The sequence below is a fragment of the Drosophila montana genome, unplaced genomic scaffold (assembly GCF_035044405.1).
Source record: "Drosophila montana isolate Dmon_TW-CO22-7 unplaced genomic scaffold, ASM3504440v1 contig_1624_1, whole genome shotgun sequence".
Taxonomy (NCBI): Eukaryota; Metazoa; Arthropoda; class Insecta; order Diptera; family Drosophilidae; genus Drosophila; species Drosophila montana.
The window spans coordinates 5,562,907-5,587,240 of record NW_026996559.1 but is presented as its reverse complement, the minus strand read 5'-3'; the positions used below and the strand labels follow the sequence as shown (position 1 = coordinate 5,587,240).

At 41.6% G+C, this 24,334-nt stretch overlaps 2 protein-coding genes across 3 annotated transcripts in view; one reads left to right on the top strand and one right to left on the bottom strand.

Annotated features, from left to right (window-relative positions):
• Positions 1–24,334, top strand: part of shakB (shaking B) — a 153,486-nt gene that overhangs the window by 84,203 nt on the left and 44,949 nt on the right. The window contains exon 3 of one of the 2 annotated variants that reach the window (XM_064699860.1): positions 8,893–9,850. Coding sequence is in view for 1 of the 2 variants with exons in the window: in XM_064699859.1 (XP_064555929.1) it covers positions 11,910–12,244 (335 nt within the window). In the remaining variant the exon portion in view is untranslated. Of the gene's footprint in view, positions 1–8,892; positions 9,851–11,079; positions 12,245–24,334 lie in introns of those variants that run through there. The other variant, XM_064699859.1, reaches the window with a different exon arrangement.
• Positions 12,619–16,312, bottom strand: LOC135440656 (glycerol-3-phosphate acyltransferase 3). Its single transcript, XM_064699942.1, has 2 exons — positions 16,155–16,312; positions 12,619–14,031 (listed from the first exon to the last, which is right to left on the bottom strand). The coding sequence occupies exon 2, from the start codon at positions 14,018–14,020 to the stop codon at positions 12,719–12,721; it is 1,302 nt and encodes a 433-aa protein (XP_064556012.1). The 5' UTR covers positions 14,021–14,031; positions 16,155–16,312; the 3' UTR covers positions 12,619–12,718.

Sequence of the window (24,334 nt, the reverse complement as noted above, 5' to 3'; positions counted from 1 at the left end):
AATTCAAACACCGAAGCTATTAAAGAATGCGCCATTATACGGGGCAAAGTGACTTGAGCGGATGGTAAGCAATGTTTGTTAGATAGATAAGGCGTTAAAAAGGGATAAATAAGCGTAGAAAATACATTGTCTATTTATATCAGAATAAGCGGGCATTTTCCTAGACCAAGTATTTTTATATACAATTTAGACATCAAATTTTTAACAACTTGAAAATGAGTTGCAACTCTTGCACAGCTTGAACTTGTTGAGAATTTTAATGCATCACGCAACAAACAACAGAAAACTTAACTAAAGCTAGGAAAATATTCCGAATCGAAACATGGTCGTAAAAATAACAATCTATATTAATAATCTATCATAATATCAGTTATTCGATTCTTAGTAATGTGTTTTGGGCGACTTTGTAAGCTGTTGAGCTAAAAATACAACTTTTCTCAGTTGCTGTTGAATTATAGAAAATCCTCAGATATGCATCACATAGTCAAGTTTAACACAACGTAATCCCTTGAAAGAGCCGCTCAGTCAATTGATTGTTGGCTTTCTTTGGCCAAACGCGTGCATACGACTTTTTGACTGCATGGCTTTTCATTTGCCATTTACCATTTACCATTTGCCATTTACCATCTACCATTTGCCTGCTGGCAGCTCTGGCCTCCAGATCTGGCCTTAAAAGTTCCCGGCTGGGACTGGAGACTGCGACCATTTGCGGCACTTGAGCCGGCTGCAGCGTTTTATGGCTAATCGATGCGGAAAGTCGAGACGAGGATGCTCTGCCAGAAACTCAGACATGTCGGCACTGAGGCCAAGTAATATTGCTTTGGACAGACAGAGAACGGCCAAAAGAGCGAAGGGATAAGCCCGAGGCGGCGGGCGAGGGGCTGGTAACAACAAAAATCTAACGACAGCTTAATCCTTTTAAAACTGAGAGCACATAAAAGCAGCAGCAAAGCAGAGCATAACAGAGAGCCGCAAAAAAAATAGGAAAGAAAACCATGAGTTCGCTAGTCGGATGTGCCCGACCGAGAGATACTCTGCGCCGAGATGTCCTGTATGAGTCCAGTTCAGGGAGCCTATCCAGAAAATCGATTTTTATCGAGTTTGTAGAAACGAGTCGAGTTATCGATAGTTTAAATAAAGGCAGGCAGACAGACGTATATGGCCTAGATCGACGCGACTTTTAAGCATGATGCTAACAAAGAATATATATACTTAAAGTGATCCAGATACCAGGCAGAGTATAAGGAAGCAATACATTATATCCTATTTGAAACATTTGCTATGAGTACAGGGTATAACATGAAAACAAAAAAAGAATACAAAAAAAACCGACTATGAAGGCGGCTGTGAAAGAGCCAAGAGAACAATAAGGTGATTTCGGATGAGACCAAGAATATGTGCGAGGATGAGCATGAGAATGGGATAGGAAACGGGAAGGGGAAGGGGAAGGGGAACGAGCATAGAGGAAAGAGTTGAAGCGACAGCGTGACACAATAAAGACAGCCACAAGCAACCGCACAGCAACAACAGCATTGTACTAAGGCAAAGTGTAATAACTATAAAAATAAACCGCTGCCGAAACACAGAAACACAGTACACAATGACAGGGGGTAATATTGAAAGAGGGCGAAAGCAGGGGTATCAGGGGCTCAGCAGAGCGCTGTGTAAAGTTAGAGCATCAAAGTCATTTTGTTATTACAAATCTTCAAATACCTTTAAACAAATATTTGAGGCAGCTAAATTCTTCTTCCCAGTAAAACAAACAATATATTAAAAGAGACTGTGTAAAATATGATGGGAAAATATGCAAAAGTGGGATAGATTGTCTGCTTAGTAAGGTGGAAGTCATACTCAGGCAGAAGATGATGCAGAAGAAAAACATTTTAATCGAAGGAAAATGTTTATACGACACAAGTTTTTAGAAATCTCAAAAATGTTCATTAAAAATCTTGCTATTATCTACGAGTTGGATATAAGGGTATATGGAAAGGAAGTTCAGAGGAAAGGAAGTTCTTCAGCTTAAACGAAGTTAAGTCCTGCTAACCACAAGAGACAATAAACTAATGCTTTTATAATTTAACTTGCTTAACTTAACCCTTAGCTCAAGCCGAATAAGTCGCTGTCTCTCGCACCCAGCCCCACTTTTAGGAGCTATTCTTAAATATTAAACAGGCCAAGTGCCAAAATCAACTAGCTGTTAGCCGGCTGGGTAACTGGTTTACTCGGCTATTTCGCCCATTAAATGTGGACGACAAATTTGCAGCTCTTAAGATGCACATAAGCGCTTTCAGGACAACGGGCAGAGGCTGCAGGGGCAGAGAGCGGGACGGGGTACTGGCTATAGATGCTAGGCAAACGAAACGTTTTATGGCTTTAAGCTGTTTTTCCAATTTTCACCTAAATTGATTATTATACAGCTGCCAATATAAGGCAGTGGGATGCAGCAGTGTGTTTATACGTATGTGTGGGTGAGTGTGTGTGTGTGTGCGAAAAGTTTGTTAATTTCAACACGTACACAAATCCCATAGCAAAGCCCTTTAATGGCAGCCAAAAACTAACAAACCACATTAGCACGAGGGAGGGGAGTGGCAGTGTCAGGGAAATTGCTGGGCGAAGTCTGGTGGACCTGGAAGAGCGGATCAAGCTTTAACTAAAGCTGCCACGCAGCTGCTGAGATTTGCTAGGCGAAACAACAGCAACAACAAGCATTAAAACATACATCCTTTTGAGAGGACACACACACACACACGCACACACACACACACACACACACACATAAACAAAGACAAATCTAATAATAAATCCAAGACACTTAACGCCTTAGCCGCCAAGCATGACCCACAAACCAGCCAAAAGATAGCATGCGAGAATGTAAGGATAGTCGGGAGTTGTGGGTGGGGTGCTGCTCGGTAGTAAAAAATAGAAAGCGGGAGAGCCAAGCGTTTGGTTTGCTTGGTTACTGTTGCCCGTTGCCCCGCAGGGAAATGCAAATCGCCGGAAACCCAACGAAGCGTCAGGGCGCCGAATTGAGTTGAAGGATGATTGCCAAAAGGTGAAGTGGAGCGGCAAACGGATTGGCAGCGGACCACTAATGTGCCACAAGTCCATAGCACCCATTTGGGGATTTCTTTCATATCTGCTTAGTTAACACCCTCGATGAAGCGGAATAGAATTCGCTTAGTTCAAAGATGAAACGATGAAAATAAATACTCGAAATGTACCTAGCTAACTAGGGAGTATATACATAAAGCTGTTTACAGACTATTCTAAGTCCTTACGGACGTGTGTTAATTTCTGTTCTCTTCTCGCACAGTTTGGAAAAGTCTTAGCAGGTATAGCTACGAAAAATACTCATAAAATACTCACCTTACTCGATTAGTATTAGGGATGTACAACAATTTTTTATACACCTATTAAAAATACTTCGAACCCAAATGCATGTTAGAATTATCAAACGGAAAGGGTATCGCATTATCGGTCTTGTCTCATCTTGAACCTTCTGCAGTTAGTAATTTAATTGAGCTTGCGGTCAAACGTTGAGAATCATGGCAAAATTACTTGATTCTAATTTGATTTGCCTAGACAACAATCAAAGCCAAGTCCAAGCGCCCAAATGCGGCCTGCCGTCTGTCGGTTGGGCTTGGGGTTTTCTTTTGTTTCACTTGGCGCTCAACTGGATTAGGCCAGCAAACACTTTGGTCAAACTTTTGTGGTGCTACGTGGTGGGGCTGGCTGCTGGATGGTCGGGTGTTTCGATGGCATCAATTTGGATCCTTTTTGCAATGGCCAACCACTGAAATGGATAAATGATTGAACCCCTGTTCACACAATGTCAGTGCGAGAGTGATAGGGAGAGAGATAGCGAGAGACAGAAAGAGTGCGCCGAGTCCTCGGGCGAAGTTAAGGCTTTCAACAATGATTACCCAAAACTAATTTGAATTTTATTGATTCAATTCGGCGTGTCTGTGTCTTAGCTGCCCATTTACCAGATATTCTGAGCAATCCTATTTCTTGGAATCTCCCTAGCTGAACGCGGCCCTTGGCTTTTATCTGCATCTGTCCTTGATGATGTGTTGATGATTCGCCTGAGCCTAATCTGCTTTCGTCCAGCCCCCGTTCAGCCCCTTCGTCATTTTAACACTCTCTATGCGTAAAGGATTGAGAATGCCTTTGATTTTTGTGCCATCCCGGCCTTGTCCTGGCTTAGCTTTTAATACAACAAAGTGTATTTTAATGTGATAAACGCATATGGCCATTCAAATCGCATTATCCACATTTCTCCGATTCGCTTTGGACATCCTTCACTTGACTTGCAACATTTTTAACATATTGACATTTTCAATCATGGGCCTCAACTCTGTTAAAAAAAAAAACAATATTTTCTACCGTTTCTAAATGACATAGTAGTCCGTTCTGGAAGACATCTTTTAATAAATATCTTTATGTTATTGAACAATTTATTCTACATAGCTCCTCAATTGAAGCCTCGTAAGCTTCAAATAAATATGCTTCTACTAATCTTAACCACATAAAGCTTAGAAGGTATCTTACCTGTAGAGTGCAGAGTTGTATATGTGAGTTAAGGTGAAAATCAAACGGCTTATTCCTATTTTTATATAAGAGGTTCTTTCTATTATTATGTCATACTTTTAAGCTGGAAATGTATTTGCATACATTTATTAGTTTTATTTTATAATTTTAAATAAATTTCAACAGCTTTAAAAAAGAAGCAAACTTTTAAAGGACAGCAATTATTATTAATTAGGTTGATTAGAATAGTTTGTTTTGAGTTTTGCTATTTCGTTACTTTACAAAAATTGACTTGAATATATTATACAGTACATTTTCCATCTTCAACAAACAATCTCTTCCAGGAATAAGTGATAAATGTTGTAGCCGCATAGCTGAGTAAATATTCAGGTATTCTGGCACATAGTATTGCCTAGTTTCAGGCGCAGCTTAAAGCAGCACATGTGCACATACATGTGTGTGTATGTGTGTGTGGCACGTTTGTGTGCTTATGAGTAGATTGAGGCGATAAAGATTTGGCAAATAGAGCGTGTGTGTCGTGTATTTGTGTGTCGCAAGCATCAGCACGAATAATTAAACCCGAAAAATGAAATTTGATTAATTTAATATTTACAGAGAGCTGCTCTCTCTTTCTCTCTCCCTCTCTCTCTCTCTCTGCCTATCTGTGTGAAAGCCGTAGCGGCATCTCTCTCTACTATTTGCTGTGAATGTAGAAGGAAACGTGCTTTAACACTCGCAAAACTTGTTTCCACTACGAGTGTGTGTGTGTGTATGAATTTCAATGTTTGTTTAGCTAATAAATTTTCGGGCTAAAGTAATCAAATAATTGCCAAATGTACGAAAAACACAAGAGCATAGGAATATGGCTTGTTTTATTGCCATTTTATTTCGCAAAATTTACGAGCGGCCAAGAGTTTCGGTAGCCTTTTAAATTGCCTCATGAAAGCAAATACAACAACAACTACAACTACAACTACAACAATACCAATAACAATAATAACAACAGCAAGAGCAATAACTTGAACTTGGAACATAATAAAGTACTACGAGAAAGAAGCAGCACAAGAGCAGCAATCCCAAAATCATGTAACCGTATATTGATGACGATGTTTCTCTAATGATGCGTCTTGACTTGACAAATCGCGATCCCCGAGTGGTAGAGAGAAATGAGGTCGAATGGATGAACAATTAGTTGTGAATGCCTTAAAGCTATCTCTCCATTTTTGATGAAAGCAATCCATAGGAAAATCGTGGTTTGGTTTTTATGAGAGCTAAAGTAAGGGTCAAGCAATGCGAAAATGTAAATTTCAATAGCTTGGCACATTTATAGTTACAATAACAATTTTAAATGTGATTTAAAAGAAATTTATCTATCTTAATGGATATTTGGCAATCAAATGTGGGAAAATACCAGAGCGCAAGACAATACGGGCTTACGTTTTCCAAATTGTATGAAACGGTGACAGGTATTCGACGAGAGAAAAACTATCTGCGTATCATCCGTCTATACTGTGTATACCATTAACTGAGAGATATGCTAAGGCAAAGAATGTCGATAACAATTACCATCGATAAATAGACGGATGTACGCTACTGTACTCTACAAAATTATTAAATCCATTTCCAATATGTTCAGGGTCTTTAAATAATATGAAAGTCTTTTAATTATGCTACAAATGAAAGTTGCTACTCATTGATAAATCAACTGAGTTAACAAAGATGTGTGTACTCGACAAAAAGTATAAAGCATTTATAATTAATTTTTATTCAACTTCCATCTAGAGCTTGCCAAAAATCATATTATACTACAATCGCACCCTAATAATCAAGACGTAGCAAATTTAAAAAGCTTAACTACATATAGATTTTGTAAAAGTATAGCAGAATTGATTGCCCGGATACGCTGTATGGGCCGTGGGTGGAGGAGTAGGTTGCGGGGCGTAACATAAATAAAAGTCTATTTAAGCGTATCGCTGTTGAAATTGTGTCATGAACTCCGGAAAAGAAGACGCGACAACACAACATCTTATGCTTTTACATATGTATGCACAATCATTCACACACACGCATACACACACATAACAAAGAAAGTGAGTCGGTTCGTCGGTTCGTCGTTCGTTCGGTCGGTCGGTTGTTTCGTTGCTGGGTCGCTGAGTCAAAGGAGCGTGTCGTATCTACAATCAGTTTCAGTCTCCCAAGCGCTGGCATATAAAATTGTTTTGAGCAAAAATTACAAATTCCACAACTAACGTGACACACAGCAACCAAACCACTCCCCCCCCCCTACACATCCCCCTCTCTTGCTATCCAGGACGAGCATCCTCTTTTCTTGGCTGGTCCAGTGGCATTTATCGAAATACAAAATACCGCTCCTGCACTGTCCTTATATAGAGCCCGACCTCCGTACTCTTTTCGGTCTGTTGTCCAGTCCCGCTTACCAAAATGTATACAAAATACCGCTTCTGTCCACGTTGGCCATCTTCATGGTATATCCGAACCCCTCCCCTCACGCCACACCGCCCACTCCGCACTCTTTGTGCTGTGTCGTGGGCGTGACCACAAATGTTTTGAGCCACTCAAATGCAGCTCAGAGGCAAGTGGCTCGCCATGGTGTGTGTGTGTGTGTGTGCGTGTGTGCGTGTGTGCGTGTGTGTGTGTGTGATTACGTAGCACATGGCCAGCGGCTGGCACAACAACAATGCACGAAATTTAATGCCAACAGCAAAAATAATGAAAGTATTTGCTTTGCTACGCACAAAAATATGTCAAAGTAAATTTCACTTTATTTTTTTTTTTCTTGCTGGTATCCTTTCACTGTGTGTGTGTGTGAGTGTGCGTGGCTGTGTGTGTGTGTGTGCAAAAGCGCGTTGGCACGTAGCACATCCTTATAAGCCCTCCAGCTAACAGTTGGAAACTGTGTACCTAACCAAATAAAATGCGCTTTAAACTCTTGAGTTAAACAGACACAAGCTCAGCTGCATCCGAAGCACACATTGCATTTGTTATATTAATATTTATTGAGTTAATGCTCTCTAATTGCTTTTGTTTGCATCTGAGCTGAACGGTTCATGATTTTGTTTATTATGCTAAGTTTCTAATTTATTTACATGCAGATTGGTTATGCAATGCTCTAGCTTTTACTTGCGGTTGGGTTGTTCAAGCGGACTTTGCGAAATATCTTCATTTTACCCACAATTTGTACAAAAATTGTGTGTCACATTAATCTTTTTATTAATATTATAAAATGCTATAGACTTTTGGGTTAATTTATTTTAGTTCTTTAGTACCTTGACTAATTGATAACTAGACACTAAAGTTGACATGAATATTATTTGTTTTATTTCAAACCAGCTTTAAACCGAACCGATTTGAACCCAAAATTGCACTCTATATTCGCCCTAAATCAATCGGGATGGCTTGGGTAAAAAATAACTGAACTCTTATCTATAATATGGTTCGATAAAACATTAATATTTTTAATTTTTCAACTATTCCAAATTATTTAAAAACACATAAAAATATAATATATTGAATAGTTCTATTAAACAAATATAAAGAAAATAGAGCGAACCAAGACCCGAAGATAGGGCCCTCACAAAAAAAGTATTGCGAAAATCTGCTTAGCACTGAAGAATAGAAGAATTAAATAGAATATTCTTCTGAATCAAGAGATCCATAAGACGGCAAATAAAACTCGGTTTGCAGGTGCTCGATTCCATTTGCATGTACAATTGCGTGTGAGTTTCAAGTGAAAACTTATTTGATAGCTTATCAAAAGGCTCTCTAAGCCATGTCTAGCACATTTGAATTGTCAAAAAAAAGACATATCACAAATTGAGCCCATGTCAAGCAAAAGCAGCAGCCCAATGAAAACTTGAGGATTATGATATAGCACGATTATTGCTTACGAGTATTTCGAAATCTGTTCGTCTCTTTCTGTGTGTTTATTTTTATTTTTTGCCACCCCACCTTGTGGTGGGCCGATGGGTAAACAAGCGAATCCATCAATCAAGCACACGAAAGCGCACACAAAAGTGACCAGCGATGGGTTGGGTATGAGTTTAGGTCTGACGTGAGTGTAAACTGTACTCTGAAACTGAAACTGAAAACAAACACCGAAAGCCCAAAATCAATATTCACGTCTCAAACTCAGGAGAAATGTACACGAATTTTGTCGTATGTTTTTGTGCCCAGCCAGTCAAATAAGCAAAATACGAAGGAATTATCTTGAAAAATACATTTCCGCTTTACGTGCTGAACAGAAATAGATGAGTTAAGAATTTTTAATATAATATTTACGCTTTATATGGTATTTTATTGTTTCTAATCTGTGAACAATGTTCATTTTCTATCTAATTGCAGTGAAACGAAATTTTCGAAACGGAAGCAAAGTTGAAATCGTTTAATCCATATTCGAAGGTCGAGATCGGCCGACAAACTGAACGCGTTGCAAGTGCATATTTTTTGTTTTTTGTTTGGTTTCGGTTTCTGGAGCACGCACAGAACTGCAGGCAGTTACACACAAACACACACGCGCGCCGTGTGTAGGTGTGCGTGTGCGTGAGTAAGCTGGACGCAGCACTGGTAAACATGGATTGGACTCGGTGGCAAGACGCTAAAGCCAGAGACAGAGCTGGCAGCAGCAGCATCTGCAGCATCTGCAGCAGCCTTTGCGATTGCGAGCATCAGCGCAGCCAGTGGCTACCCATTTGATTCGTCCAGTCTCATAGTAGGTTCAATCAGTCATTCAACTAGTCAACCTGTCAATCTGCCAACCAGTCAGTCAGTCAGTCAGTAAGTCAGTCAGTCAGTCAGCCAGTCAGTAAATCAATATCAGTATCAATCAGTGCACACGTCACCCACTCAATCAGTTAGTCAGTCAATTGATCGATTCTCTGGTCAGTCGCGAGTTTGTACGATCGGTTGTCTCTGTTACATTGCAAGCAACGTATCGACCGATTTGGCATTCATAAAAAACTGTAAATATCAACTTATAGATATATATACATTATTCATATATATACATACATATATATGAAGTGCAGTGCTAATTGAATTTATCTGAGTGTCGTGCAAAACAACAAAACAATATTGGATTGGATTGAGAAGTCCGGCGCGGAGAGAGCGGCGCACGCTGCGGTTCAGTTGGCCCAGTGGAAGAGCCAATTATTTCATCAACAGCAGCAACTACAGAGGCAGCAGCAGCATCAGCAGCAGCAACAATAATTCTATAACAAGAGCCGCCTCAACCCTGCCAATGCCCTCATTGCCATCATAGTTAATCAACAACGTCATCATCGTTTGTTTAGATTTGGCACAAGTGAGTTCAGAACAATCGAAATTGCATGCTCATACAATATGCCAATAACATAGGTATCAATATACTTACATATATATATAATATAAATTTACATATATATTTACATAAATATACATAACTATATGCACATTTATCTGTCCTCTAATATACATAATTATGCGTGTATCTTCAAGATACAATTCTTGTATAATATACACACACACACACACACACACACACACTTGATTTACATATTATGCTAGTGAATACACTTGACTTCAACTATCGATAATTACATCAATCGATTACATGGGTTTCTAGAAATCTATTTTTATTTCATTTTCTGCACATTAAACTCAACTGAAAGTCTGGTCATATTCTAAAACCATAAAATTAAAGTCAAATCAGAATCTATATAAAATCGAAGTTCCCTTGTATAGTCGATTTATTTGTACTTAAACACACGCTGCTCGCGCGAAAATATACGCGAGTATTCCAAATTCCTGTAGGGCCTATTATATACACACATTCCAGTGGGTATTACGCGGCTAAGTTCGGCCTTATTTTATTTCATCAAATTGTAGTCATCAATTTTCGTCCTATTTCTAGACAGTGGGTAAAACATTTAACGCACATTTTTACTTTACCCAGCATTTTCTGCAAGCAGGGAGTCACACTTAAAATACTTCTCAATATATGTTCATAACTGAGCTTAAAGTCGAATAATATTAGGAATACTCGATCGATTTTAAGGTTTGGGCTTGGGTTAAAAACAGAATTTTTTATATAATAATTAACAAATGAAAAATAACAGAGTAATTAAATACATTTCCACGCAATTTCCGATCTTTTAAGGTGGATTTTTCAAAATTTATGCAGCAAGCTTAAAACAAATCGCCAAAAATTTGTCGATATCTCGATATCATCGATCTATTCTCAGCTCTATTTTAGATCCTGTAGACAATATTCTATATATTATGTGGGCAAAATATCTAAACTGATGAACATATCTATTTCTGTCTCGGATTTCCTCCCATGTGCCTTTCTCTCTCTCTCTCTCTCGTAACTCTTTTGCGCTCTCCTTTACTTCAAAAAATATATTCATACTTAGTGGTCTTCAAATGTTTTATAAGGTTGTTCATAAACGCGAGTTCGTTTAGTATGTGTATGTACTAGTATGTACATATATACATACACACACACATACGCATAAGCACACAGAGTTTGACAGTAGTTTTTATGTATGTAATCGCTTAGATTTACGAGCAGTACTCAATTGAGAGTTGGGTAGGGGTTCGCCCGATGGGAGCGTCTGGGCCATTCACAACGCACTCGAAACACTCATAGTGCAACATTCATTGCAGTGTATTGATTGCAGGTCGCCAGCAGTCACTCGCAGCACTCTATCCCGCCCCCACGACACCCATTTAGACTGCATTTTGTACACTTCTAACTAGCGTAGCTCCGCCTAGCTGCCTAGCTACCCTCCACTCTGTCCAGTTGCTCAGTCGCAATCTGACAAAGTAAATCTCATGCAAATCATATGCAAAACAGGACGACAACGGTGCACGAGACGCCGCGGCGGGGTCGCCGAGGACGTTTGTCAGGCGACAAGCAATTTGTACAAACATTTGCGCAAACAAAACGCAGGCGGTCACGAGTCATCAGCCACGAATAACTAACTGGTGGATGGTGGAGCTGCAGGTGAAGGAAGGGAGGGCTGGTCGGTTTGTCTGTCAGTCGGTCTGGCGGTCTGCCGGTCTGACGCTCGCGTGACCGGCAAGTTTTACACACTTGGCACACGTAATTGCTTATAAAACGACGCCGTGCCGCCAAAGACTGCCGATAACAAACCAAAAGCGTTTATAACAATTATACGAGCCAAGCAGCCATTTGGGACCAGACGACAGGGAGCTGGGGATCAAGCCGGGCTGGGTTAACTGCGTGTGTATTTGCGAGGCACTTGACCAATTAAGCGACAGGCGTGAGTGTGAAAAAGGCTGTCGAGCTGGTGGGCACTCGATTTAGCACCCACACCCAGCTCCCACACCCCATGGTGGGAGTGGAGCAGACTGGCTAAATGTATAAGCCCGATACACTAACACGGCGCGGCAGTCTGAGATCCCTGCGCAGCGCACCGCTGCTCAGTACGGTGCTGGAGAGCACGCTCTCGCTGACCCGCATCCATCCAATAGCTTCGCTGGAGCTACCCGGCCTCGATTATGCAGTGCAATCGCAGTCAGCCATTGGCGGCTTCCATCATCGTGAATTAGGCACCTCTCTACGCAGCGGCATCGCAGCGATCACCGCGGCCAGCGGCAGTGGCTTCTCTCAATCCCAGAGCGCGCTGCTCGGACGTTACGGTCCAAACGCCTCAATACGCAACAGCGAAAGAAAGATTGTCCAGCCGAAACGGTATGTCAATAATATATATACCCCCGCAAGCCCACCCAAAGATCTATCCATCATTGCATTTGCTTCAGTCTTCATCTATGTTGCTCTGCATCATTGGACATCCACATCATAGAACTCTTTCAACGGACGATGTTGGATAAGAATCTAACAAAATTACTTTATCTTCACAAATTGAAGATCTTATATATACATACGATGATATCATTGAGAATCTCTACATAATCTGTCACCGATAAGATTTCACATTAAACTTATTCATTAATCAATTCTTATCTCGAATGCAGTGTTGATTAAGGCCATAGTTGCCAGTGCCATTTAACAATAGCTGATAGTTTACAGCCTTATACAATACTGAGGATTAAAACGATCCTTGCTTACGTTTCGCAGTCTTATTTTCCTGGAACTTGGAAGCAGTCTCGTCTGCCGTTTTATTATATTGATTGCTAACTACTTAAAGACAATTTCCAACGCTTTTTACTGCCAATCACGCACGGGATTCCAACGCTTGAGATTTCCATCCCAGGGCAGATCCTCGAGGCCAGCCTGTGCTGCAATCGCTGCCTTGACACGATTCGAGAATTCAATGGCCGTCTCGGTGGATCGTCGCTTCAGTGCCGGCATATACCATACATCACAGATGATGGACCAGGAGGAGATCACCATTAGGATGTAGCGCAGCATCGAGCACCGAGTGCTATCCCAGAAGGCGTCGCCATAGCGTCGATCATAGCGAACTGCCACGGGATAGACGACATTGCAGATGGCAAAGCTGCCCTTTTTGAACTGCATCACGGCCGTGTTATTGATGCAGGTGCCTTCCGGGAAGAGCAGTATGGGCGGCTTGCCACGCCCAGCTGCATGCAGGCGCAACACCAAGCCCAGAGCCTCGCGCTCCCCGTGCGCCTGACGCTCGAACCACAAATGCGGCGATGCCCTCTGCAGGGCGCGCTGTATCACGCCCAGAATGCCATCATGCCGCTGCCCAGTGAGGGAATAGTGCACGTCGCACATGAGCAACAGCACGTCAAGGGGGCTGGTGTGGTTGCACACACAGATGCCCATGCGGGGCCGATGCTCTAGGTTGTGTATGCGTCGCACCACCGGAATGAAACAGGTGGCAAGGCGGAAGCACGACCGCAGCACTATCTGCACCAGACGCCGTTTAAATCTCCAATCGGGCAGCTGGCCCAGCACACCCGTTACCAGCGTCACCAGCAGCAGGCAGCCGGAGCAGCCCACAGTGCGCAACGGCACCAGCAGACTGTAGCGCAGCAGCAGCGCCAGCAGCCAGATAAGGAACAGACGCCAGTTGAGGTGCCGCTTTTGGTGGCGCAGATTGCGCGTCAGCAGATTCCATTCACCGGCCGGCGGCGCAGCGGCCGCAAATCGTGGCGTCACATCGTCCTCGAGCACCAGACGCAGCCCCTCGGCGATCAGGTTGCAGCACTGCTCCATGCGTGCGTTTAGCGCATCCTTGGCAACCACCTCTGTCTGACCCGCTGACAGCTTCTGTAGCTGCTGCTGCTGCTGGTGCTGCTGCTGCTGCCGCTCCTGCTGACGCTGCTGCTGCTTCTTGCTCAGCAGCTGGCGCAGTCGGCGATGGCGTTGTCTTAGCTGCTCGTCGCAGGGCTTTAGGCGGCGCTCCTTCTGCAATTGGCTCGAGCTGTACGCAAAGAGACGTTCCAGTAGGCTCAGGTAGCGATTGTTCATGCATCCTACGGAGCCGCAGCACAAGGCTACGCCCAATAGGAATAGCAAAACCAGTTGAAGCCACATTCAGGGAACCGCTGCGCAGAAAAGTAGGCAATAAAAAATGTGTTAAATATATATCGATATATTTTAAATTGAAATACATGGATGACAGCAGTGTTGGAAAACGAAAAGACTGTATTGCAAAATAATAACATTTAATTATTATTATTTAAATAGCAAAATCAATTCAACATACTTTAAAAGACCCTTTAAGGCATTTCTTAATGGATCGAATACATTTATACGGCCAGTGTTGCACAACAATATTTTTAAAAGTCGTTAATATTAATGGGCACTCCTCAGAAATGCAAAGTGAGTGCCGGCGCAAACAAATTCTCAATTAAATTTCTAATTCAATTTATTGCCGCCTTTTCGGCTTTTTTGCCTTTGTCTTTGCCTTTTTCTTGGATTTAGTTTTCTTATTTTTTTTTTCTACTTCATTCTTTTGTTTTTTTTTTGTATTTAAGCTTTGCCGACTTTGATTTATTTAACAAGCAAAAGGCGCCAAAATATAAAAAGCCACAACTTTGTCGACGTCGTCGTCTGTCCGCAGTCGGTTTGTGTTGAGTTTTGGGGCTGTTCTGGGTTCTGTTGGGTCTGTATTGTATACTGTTTTGGTTTGCCCTTATCCTTTATTTTTGGCTTTGCATATGGCAATAATTCAATTATGCACAAGGCCGCAAAATAATTGGGCGCCGTCTGTCGCCGCAGTCCCGACGGCCCAAAAGCCCGGCAGCCCGGCGGGCCAACAGCCCAACAGCCCAACAGATTCTGATCCTGATGCTGCCGAAACCGAAATCACTTAAAAAACCGCAAAAACTTCTGGCTTTGTTAATTCGTTAATTAAATTGGCCTGGCTGACTCTCGATGACAGCTTGTAAACAGGAATTCAACTTTAAGGATTACGCAATGAAGGAGGCCACAAAAACAGACCCCCAATCGACGTCGCATTGCCGCCACCGCCATCCCATTGATGACATTGGCTGGCAGCAATCTCTGCTTATCAAAGGCAAACAACGACGTCCACGACGACAACTCATTTAGGCACGCCCCCAGCCGCCCCTTCGCCACCTCTACCGCCACCACCGCCACCTGCCCCCAAGCCAGAAGACCCTTAATTAGCATAGAATATGTTTTAAAAAGCCACTTGAGCTAAACATTCAAAACACCTACACGACGCTGCCCCCAACCCAGTCCCAGCCACAGCCCCAGCCTCAGACCCGTGCCACCGAGACCCGCACCGACTACTGCGACCTTAGACGCTTGCGGCTAAGACATCGCGTGAAGACTCCGTGGCACAGTTAGGCAACTTTGGCAGGGTACAAGCTATTTACCAACCGCTTGACGGCGTCGCAAATAGAAAAAGCTTGAACTGCACTAACTAAATTGGTTTATTTTGAAAAGAGACTTAACTGTTAGATCAAGATCTGGCGAGTTAAGAGAACAAGAATAATCAGTGCTGTGCAATGGCAAGATCTTGCAATAAATACAGCATTAATCAACACTTCTTTTTCTGTAACGGTTTAACTTTTAAAGCTAACCTTAAGATAATAGCCCAATTATGCAGTTGAGACACAATTTTGTTGCCAATATTTAAGTATGCTTATAGAAGAGAGAGAGAGAGAGAGCATTTGTAATTCAGCTTGATTACATTTTTTTTCTAGCTGGCAGCACACAGCGCAGTCGACGCCGCGTCGGCAGCACGTGATGCTCAAGTGTTAGGATAAGCATTTCCGCTCTTCAGACGTAACGCTAAAAATGCGACACACACATACAAACACACACACACACATACACACAGAAGCGCCGGCAGCGACGCACTGACTATGAGGCTATGTACGCTGTGCTCTGAGAGGGGCTGGGGTGGAGCAGTCGTGGGGTAGGTGGATGAGGAAGCACAAAATGAAATTGTGACGTTGCTGCCACGCCCCCATGAAAGCGGCTGCCCGCCCAGCTGCCATTCAAAAGTAATTTAGCGTTTAAAAAACATTTTTCTGCCTGACTTTTAAAAAGTTTTGCATAATGCGCCCGCCTCGCGTTTGTTTATGTGCGTGCGTGCATGCGTGTGTTTGTATTTGTGTGCGGGTGTGTGTGTGCGTGTGGGCGTGGGTGTGGGTGTGGGTGTGGGTGTGGGTGTTTGGGGTGTGTCAACACTCACCTGTTTAATGTGGCCACGTTTCGTCGTCTGTCTGATTCAGCTGATTGTATTATAGCACCTACTAAACAGACTGAATGGCAAAGCCTCTAAAAATTTCTGTATATTGACTTTGACGTTTCACTGACTGCCAACAAGCATGATGTAGGAAGTGTGTGCGAGCGTGTGTGTGTGTGTGTATGTGTGTGTAAAGTAATTGCTTATAAAAATCGGTTTTAGCAATATGTAAGCACTTAAAGCTTATAGCCAAAATGTGCGCAAAGCAAACGTTAAAGACATTAGCTGGCTTTTTATTCCATATACCCATTAGATATTTATTCAATAAGTGTTTAATATACATAAGTGTTAAATCTTCAATTCTTCATAACGAGTTGGGTTGATGAAGCCTGTATTCGTGTGTCGCAATCTCTGTTCAGTGTTCTAAAAGTAATGCAACTTTTAATTTAACTCTTAAATAAAGCATGTGTCGGCATTTATACAAGCTAGAGACGCAAACTTTTATTGGTATTGGTGATAACGAATTTTTGAATCTCATAGATTGGAATTTTGTGACGAAATGCGAAATTTTGTATGGAAAACTTTTATGTTTACTTTACTTTCTCTATCTTCACAACAATTTTTTTTCCTATAATATCAGCTTGGACTTAGTTCCTAGTAAAATAATCAGTCGGAAATAAAGCTTCTGTAATATATGGATTTACATGGATATTAAATCTTCGTCTTGCGATGAATTTCGATAGCATAACGCAGTTCTGGGTACAGGATATCTGTTAGTCGGGCACTCTCGCTCAACATGCTGGGGTATCAGGCAACCCGATTTAGACGATTTTGATGCACGAGACTTTGCGTTATTTCGGCTTTCTTAAGCACTTGCAACACTTTAGTTAATTATCTTAGAAGACCTAAAAGCTGGCCGCTTAGCGTTCATAACTTTTGAAGGAAATCTGTTGGCGCACTTTTAACTGGGTTAATTAACAAAAAGCGTTTTGCCACTTGTGCACATAATTTTGCTAGAAGCCCAGCTAGTTAAATGGTTTTTATTTAGCTTCTAGTAAAATGGTTTTTATTTAGCTTCTTCTTTACTTTTGGTGGCACGCTTTTAATTGGCCTAGGCCATTTACTGGCCCCAAATGTAAATATTTGCCGGCCACAAAGAGGCTGTGCAAGAATATGAAATGTAATTCCATAATTTTGTCGATCCGGCCATGTTTATTTAATTTGGGAATTCCCCCTTCCCTCCGCCAGCAGTTGACCAGAAGAGCTGCGACCCATCAATAATCTATTTCTGGCGTTTTTTAATTTGCCTGCTAATTATATTGCTGGGTTTTTGGGCTCGGAATCGTTATTATTGGTGTCATCTAGTCATTATTTAATATAAGACCACTTTGATAAATTATTTCCGTTGGACGCGACGTGACGAACGTTGTCAGCATATACTCCGCGGGGCTACTTTGATTTGTGGCCAAGTGGTTGGCCTTAAGGGCCCGCGGCGAGTGAGTGGGGGGCTGAGTGCTCTGTGGAGACGAATTGGAGACAAGTGGAGACGTGTCTCGACTATCGTCGCGCGTTTATTTGCGCAATTAATCAATTTAGCTGGCGCTGTTTGCTGAATAAGTGATAAAGATTTATCACTCACTCACTAAGCTAGCTCTTCCACTCCTTTGGCCCCGCGCCTTAAGTTCCAACTGTGGTTTGGCGAGCTTCAAGAGCGCATTTAAGTTCACGGCAGACCTCAGCATTCATTGAACCCAGAGCTTTGACTTTTGCGTCTCAACGCACATGAAAAGCATTTGAAAACGGTTCAGACTCGCCGAGGCGTAGGCGTACGAGGCGTTCGAGGTAGAGGCGGAGGCGGAGGCCTGGGCATGGAGATGTTGGCTGGAGCAAGGACCGCAGGTCTTGTGTTTACTTTGACTTAATCAACGGAAAACGCGAATAAATGAATTTTTCAATGATGTTCAATACGAATATTTTATGTGTTTAAGATCTGCCTCGCAGTCGACTAAAATTTAAAAGAAACTTATTGCACCTGAAGTTATTTAAGCAGCAACTGTTTGAGGTTTGCCCAGCCAAATCAATAACAAATTTATCTTTAAAGTTTGTCCTTGATGAAATTCTAAAAATTACAATTATTGTGCAGAAAAACCTAAAAGTTAATTAGAAATTGTTTAATGATTTTTATTTGATAAATATTATTATTAATCCTCCATTGATCTATAAAACAGCTAAGAAACTTTGTTATTCGACAAGAGTTAAATGAAACATCAAAATGGATTGGTATTTATGAGCAACATCTGTACTAAAGAGCAAAGCTCTCTTACTTCATTAAAGATACAGAAAACATACTTGGATTTTGCTCTCTTGGCTGTTTTTCATTCATCTTTAAGTACTTAGCTATGCAGACATTCTGCTCAACCTGCTCTGCCTGCTTTCATGGTGTATTTAGCTTAATCTAAGCCTATCATTTATGGATGATCTTTAGTACTTCACCCGATGCTTACGTATTTATTACACTGGCCACTTTAGTAGATAGTTGCAAGTTGAGCTGAAGTTTCTTTAAATTGTATTTTATCTGGCGTCGACTTTAAGAGCCTCGCTCACTTTTGCCTCTTCGCATTTTCGCATTTTCGACTTTTGGTCTCCTGTGATTTTTGTATATTACGCAACGCTGGGCCATGGAGGCGGTTCGATGGGCTGCCTCTCGGTCGGGTGGGTGGATCTGTGGGGTCTGTCGGTTCTGTGCTATGTGTTTCGGCGGCGGGTGCTGGTGCATTTTGTGGCCGGTCAATGCACCCAAAGCGTAGGCAAAACTGCGAGTGAAATCAAAAGGAAAGGCAGAAAACGTGGGGAGAATAGCCCAAGCCCTCACCAGATTTTCCCGCTCTCTCTCTCTCTCCCTCTCTCTCTCTTTCTCTCTCTCTCTCTGTGAGCTGGGAATGTGAGGCCGGGCGGAGCAGGGGAATGACCACCAATGCTGATGTTTTCGTTTTAAGTCGCGGCATTTGGCATTTTGCCTTGTCAACGCCGACGCCAACGTCGATGCCAACTTTTTGGGGGTGCACTTATTAAAAATTGTGGCCCGCAGTACATTGCACATTTTCTTAGGTGCAAAAAGTTGCACTTGGCGAATGGCCAAAAATCGGATTGAACACTGCGCTGAGCGTGGTCCTTTATGCGCAGTGGGTGGGCGCTTTGACTGATTGAGTGGTGGTTGCGTTGGTGGTCCTGCCTCCTCCTCCCTGCCTCCCTGCCTTCCTGCCTCCCGCCTTCCGCCTACAGCCTGCTGCCTTGTGGTCCGCCTGCAACGTTGTTCAGTTGTTGCTGTTAAGTGAAGTGTGGGCGCATGAAGCGAAACACGCGAAACTTGTCGGTGCGATGTAATAAATTTGCAAAACGTCCGAGCCGACTATACGAATGGCTTACCCAATACATGAGCGCTTACACACACCCACACACATTTACACACACACACACACAAAGCCAGCCACATTCAGCAGAATATAAAGCAAAAGTGGACTTCGTTGGGCGGACTCTTTTTTGACCGGATACAGACACTATATTGGGTAAAAAAAAAAAGAAACTCTATTTCCCTGAAGCGAGCAAACACCTTTTTTTCTAGTGGAAAGAAAATATGCGAACATTTTCCTTACAAACTAAATTTCGGCAAGATTTTTGTAGTTTCTCGACAAATTGTGATTTTTTCAAACTAAAATAGAAAAGTTTGCAAATATCAATTTTTCTTTAACATTTATATTTTGCATACATAAGCAACTATGTAAGAACTGGAGAAATGTGAACGAAGGAACAAAAAGCGTCTGCCGTCTTTTCAGCTTTCTGTGTATATTAACAGCCAAGTCGATCTGGCGTTCCTCCGCCTCATATGAGATGTTTTAAGAATCATTCTTCGAATTATCAATGCACCTACTCAAACCTAAAATCATATTGATATTGTCACTGATTTTGAATAATAAAGCAATTTTTTAAATTGTATTTTAATGTTACTTTAAGTAAAAACGCGGGCTGTCAGCAAGAGTATATAATAAATTATAATAACAAGTTGTTCAATTAAAAAGCTGGCCTTAATCTGTAAAGTAAAAGAGAGACAAAAGAGAAATCCAGAATAGACGGAATTAAAAACCTCACCTTATTTTAAAAAATATTTATAATAAAAGGGAGTGAGACAAAGAATCAATAAGCTGTATTTTGACAAATATGGTCTCTCTCTCTCTCTCTCTCTCTCTCTCTCTCTCTCTCTCTCTTTCTGTTTCTCTCTGTCTCTGCATTTTCTCCCACATTTGATTAATTTAAGCCCCACCTACTTATATCCTCACCTTTCTCCTACTGTTTTGTCTAATTTGGGTTACTGAACTCTGTTTAAAGAATGTCTGCTTTTTCTGGCGTTGGGTTATTGTGCAATTAATTTCAAATTTCTTCCAGACAGCTGTATAACAATTTTGAATTTAATAATTTTAAATACTTATTTCAAATGCAGTGGAATTTCAGATTTGATTAGTTGCCCACTTAGACATAAACGCCAGAGAGCTTCGCCTTCTACTGCGCTGCGCTGTTTGTGCACGTGCGTGTGTGTGTGTGTGTGTGTGTGTGTGTGCGTGTGCACGTGTGCGTGCGTGAGTTTATATATCTAGCCTGCAGCTTGCAGCGCAACTTTTACTGTTTGCCTAACAAATTGAAACGTAAATGAAATGAGTTTAAATATGCATACAATGTAAATAGAAGCGAACAACTTTGCTGCAGGGGCGCAGCTGGCAAGTGTTTTGCATAGTTCATAAAAGCCACCCCCTCCATTCAGTTCTTTAAACGTTCACTCACCTCCGCCCACTCAGCCCACGTTCTCGTTCGCCTTATCAAGACGCGGCTCCATTCCGCTTATCGCTAAATACCAATCAGCAACGCAAATTTGACAAAGCGACGAAAATCGACAAAAATAGCTAGAAATCGAAAAAAGAGCGACACACACAGATACACACACATACATACACATTTAGACAAAAGAATGTAACAAAAAAAGTTGATAAACATTTGTGAAAATTCATGCAACTGTATAGTTTTGCTTTAAAGCTGTCCTAAGGCTGCATTAAAGCTACTTCCTCTAACCTGTCGCTGCCTAAAAGCTTACTTAAAGCTGCATTAATGGTGTCTCAAATTTCCTTAAAGCTTCCTCAACACTTTCTTAAACATGCAGCTGAATACCCACGCTTATACCATGCAAATTGTGCATCCTTCTCTGCCTACTGACAACTCCTTCTGTCAAATATACGCGTATATACTTTTGTGTGTGTGCACTGAAAAATGTTTGTGTGTGTGTGTGTGTGTGTGTAAATAAGTTACGAAGCAAACGCATGTAGCTGGCACACAGAATGCTCCGCTTTGCCAACCAACAAAGGCGAAAAGAGACAAAAAGAAAAGGCGCAAGGGGGATAGTAAAAATTAAGAAAGCAAGCTCCCAAAATGGAAAGGAAACCAGACAAAAGTACACACAAGTTGAAAAGCATATGAAAAAAAAGAGAAAATAAAACTATATAAGTGCAAATACTTTCTTATGCTTGTCTGCAATGTAAGCATGTAAATGCACATACACACAATGTATAAGTGTATATATGTATATGTGCATATCTGTCACATAGGCACATTTTCGTGGCACAATGCGCTGCAGTTGCCGGTCCAGACAGATCTAAAAAACCGAGATAGACAAACGTACGCATCAGGGCTGCATTTAAACTAAATTGCGGGTATTTCCAGATGCCTCAAAATTTACTCAAATGGAAAAGTTGTATATAGGTACGTCAATGCAAGGGGGAAAAACGGTTTTGAACCAAACCAAATCCGATTCAAATAATGCATCAATAATAAGCCAAATCTTAAACTAAACCTAAAAAATAGCCAAGCCAAAACTAGAACTGAAGCAGATTTAAAAAAATTAGATATTAGAAACTTCTAAGGGAGACCCAGCAGGAAAGCGTAAGTCCGCTGTAGATGTAGATCGAATATAGGAAGGCCAATATTTGAACAAACAAGCGACGAATTGTCGTAGCAGTTCGTAGCAGCAATTCGATCATTTCAGTTCTAAGCTCTCGTTCATTTTAAATCGCTTTTGGTGTATCTAACATTTCTTAGAATTCTAATATAAGGGGCTTAATAATTGAGGACATTTATGGGCACGAATGCATAAATCGCAATTGCTGTTTGCAGCCGTCGACTTTCGTATGCTTCAATTTGCTGGTTCGCTGCGAACTTTTAAAATATTAATAACAAAGGAATATAAACTTTCAATGAAAACAACGCGCACTGCCTCAATTTGCATGTCTATGACTGTCTGCCCGCCTTTTGCTGCTTGTGTGTGTGTGTGTGTGTGTCTGTGTGTGAGCATTGTGCCTGCAGGCATGTACATATCTACATATATAAATACTACTGTCTCTGCATAAAAGTGGCTGCTGCCAGTGAGTCCTGAATCCTGAGTCACTGCTAACTGACTGCCGGAATGACAATCAGAAGCGACTTCCAAGCCAACAACTGGCACACACCCCCCACACACACACTAATAGATGTATGTATGTATATGAGTTTGCTGTTACACAAACACATATATATATATAACATACATGTATTTGCAGTTAGTCCTTAGCATAAACCAAAGTCTGCGAGCCTTGCACTTCATTTCCATAGACCAAAGAGCAGCTGCCTGGCAGCTGGAGTCCTTGTCAGAGCTCAAATTGGCTTTAAATCGATGCGAATCGCTTAACCAAGCGTTTGCACGTACATTTGGTAGCTTTTCTTTTGGAATTGAGAAGACTTTTTTACACATTTAATTTTAATTTTCCCTCTCAGAGCATTTCACAATTTTCGAAATATCACGAAATGTGAAGCAGAATTATTGGATAACATTCATTTGCTATGCCATTAAATTGATGGCTCGTCCTTTGATGCAGGGCAGAGATAGTCGAACTTGTAAATTGGGCAGCTGTAGCTGTGGCTACAATATAGTTTTGCTATTGGCCCACACTCTTGTGGGCGTGGCATTGTCTGTGTCTCTTATGATTTCGTTGATTTATCAAATAAAATAAAATTGATTACTCGGAATCACTTTCAAGAAAATCTTTATAGAATCGTTGGCAATCATTTTCAAATGATGCCCAAGCCAAATTCCCAATTGCCCATTTTGTCTTCAATTTTTATGTATTCTGACTATAATAACCGCATTCTTCATAAGCCGTGGCAGAATGTAGCTAGATTTGTTAAATTGATTAAATGCCAAGTCCACTGGCAATAAATTGAACATCCGAATGTGAATTAAAATATTTCCATGTTTTGCATTTGAATGTGATGTGCAGCTCGAGTCACTCGGGACGTATGCGTAATATGCACAGAAATAAATCATAAGGCAGACACTAGCAACTTCTAACAAACGTCTCTTAACACCCATTAAGATGCACACACAAACACACACACAATGTTGTGCGTGTCAATTAAATTATTAGCAAATGCTAGAAATTGGCCCGTATTGCGTATACGCAATGTTGACCAAGCAAATTTGTAGCAAATTTTCAAGTCTCAGTGGATATTTGCAAATGGATTGTCTAAATGCAATAATAATTGCTTGATGCGTTCGAGTCTGGCTCTGGCAATTGTTGAAATTGAATGCAGAAATTACGCATACGCCGTGTGTGCCAAGGGAATTGCACGCAAAATTCTCGTTAATCAATTAAATAGAAAAAGCCTTTTAAAATTAATTTTTATTGCTTGTAGTAAATCTTTAAGGCATAGTTTATAAGCATTTAAGTCGCTGCCACTAAAGTTGTTGACGAACAAAATGAACCGCCCACCCCATTTAGTTGCCGAAACTCCCACCTGGTCCTGGCCAGGTGCAAGCCGGTCTGTTGTGGCCCCTCTGCTCAGCTCAGCTCAGCTCAGCTCCGGACAGCAGACCCGCCGGCCGGCCGGCCGGACGGCAAAGTGTAATTAAATATCCATTTAGTGTACATTACGTTTCCTTTGGCCAACAAACGGGGCCCAAGGACTTGCAGCTGAGTTAGGTAGACACATAACGAACGCTTCGCTCCGCTGTTAGCCCGAGCAAACAGGCTGGAAACCCCTTAAGAGTAAGTAAAGCACCGAATGCAGCCAGAAGTTAGAGCCGGCACCTGAAGTTTAAAGAGCTGCTGCTT

Coding starts and splice junctions, on each gene's coding strand:
- LOC135440656 (XM_064699942.1), bottom strand. CDS start 14,020: ATGTGGCTTCAACTGGTTTTGCTATTCCTATTGGGCGTAGCCTTGTGC.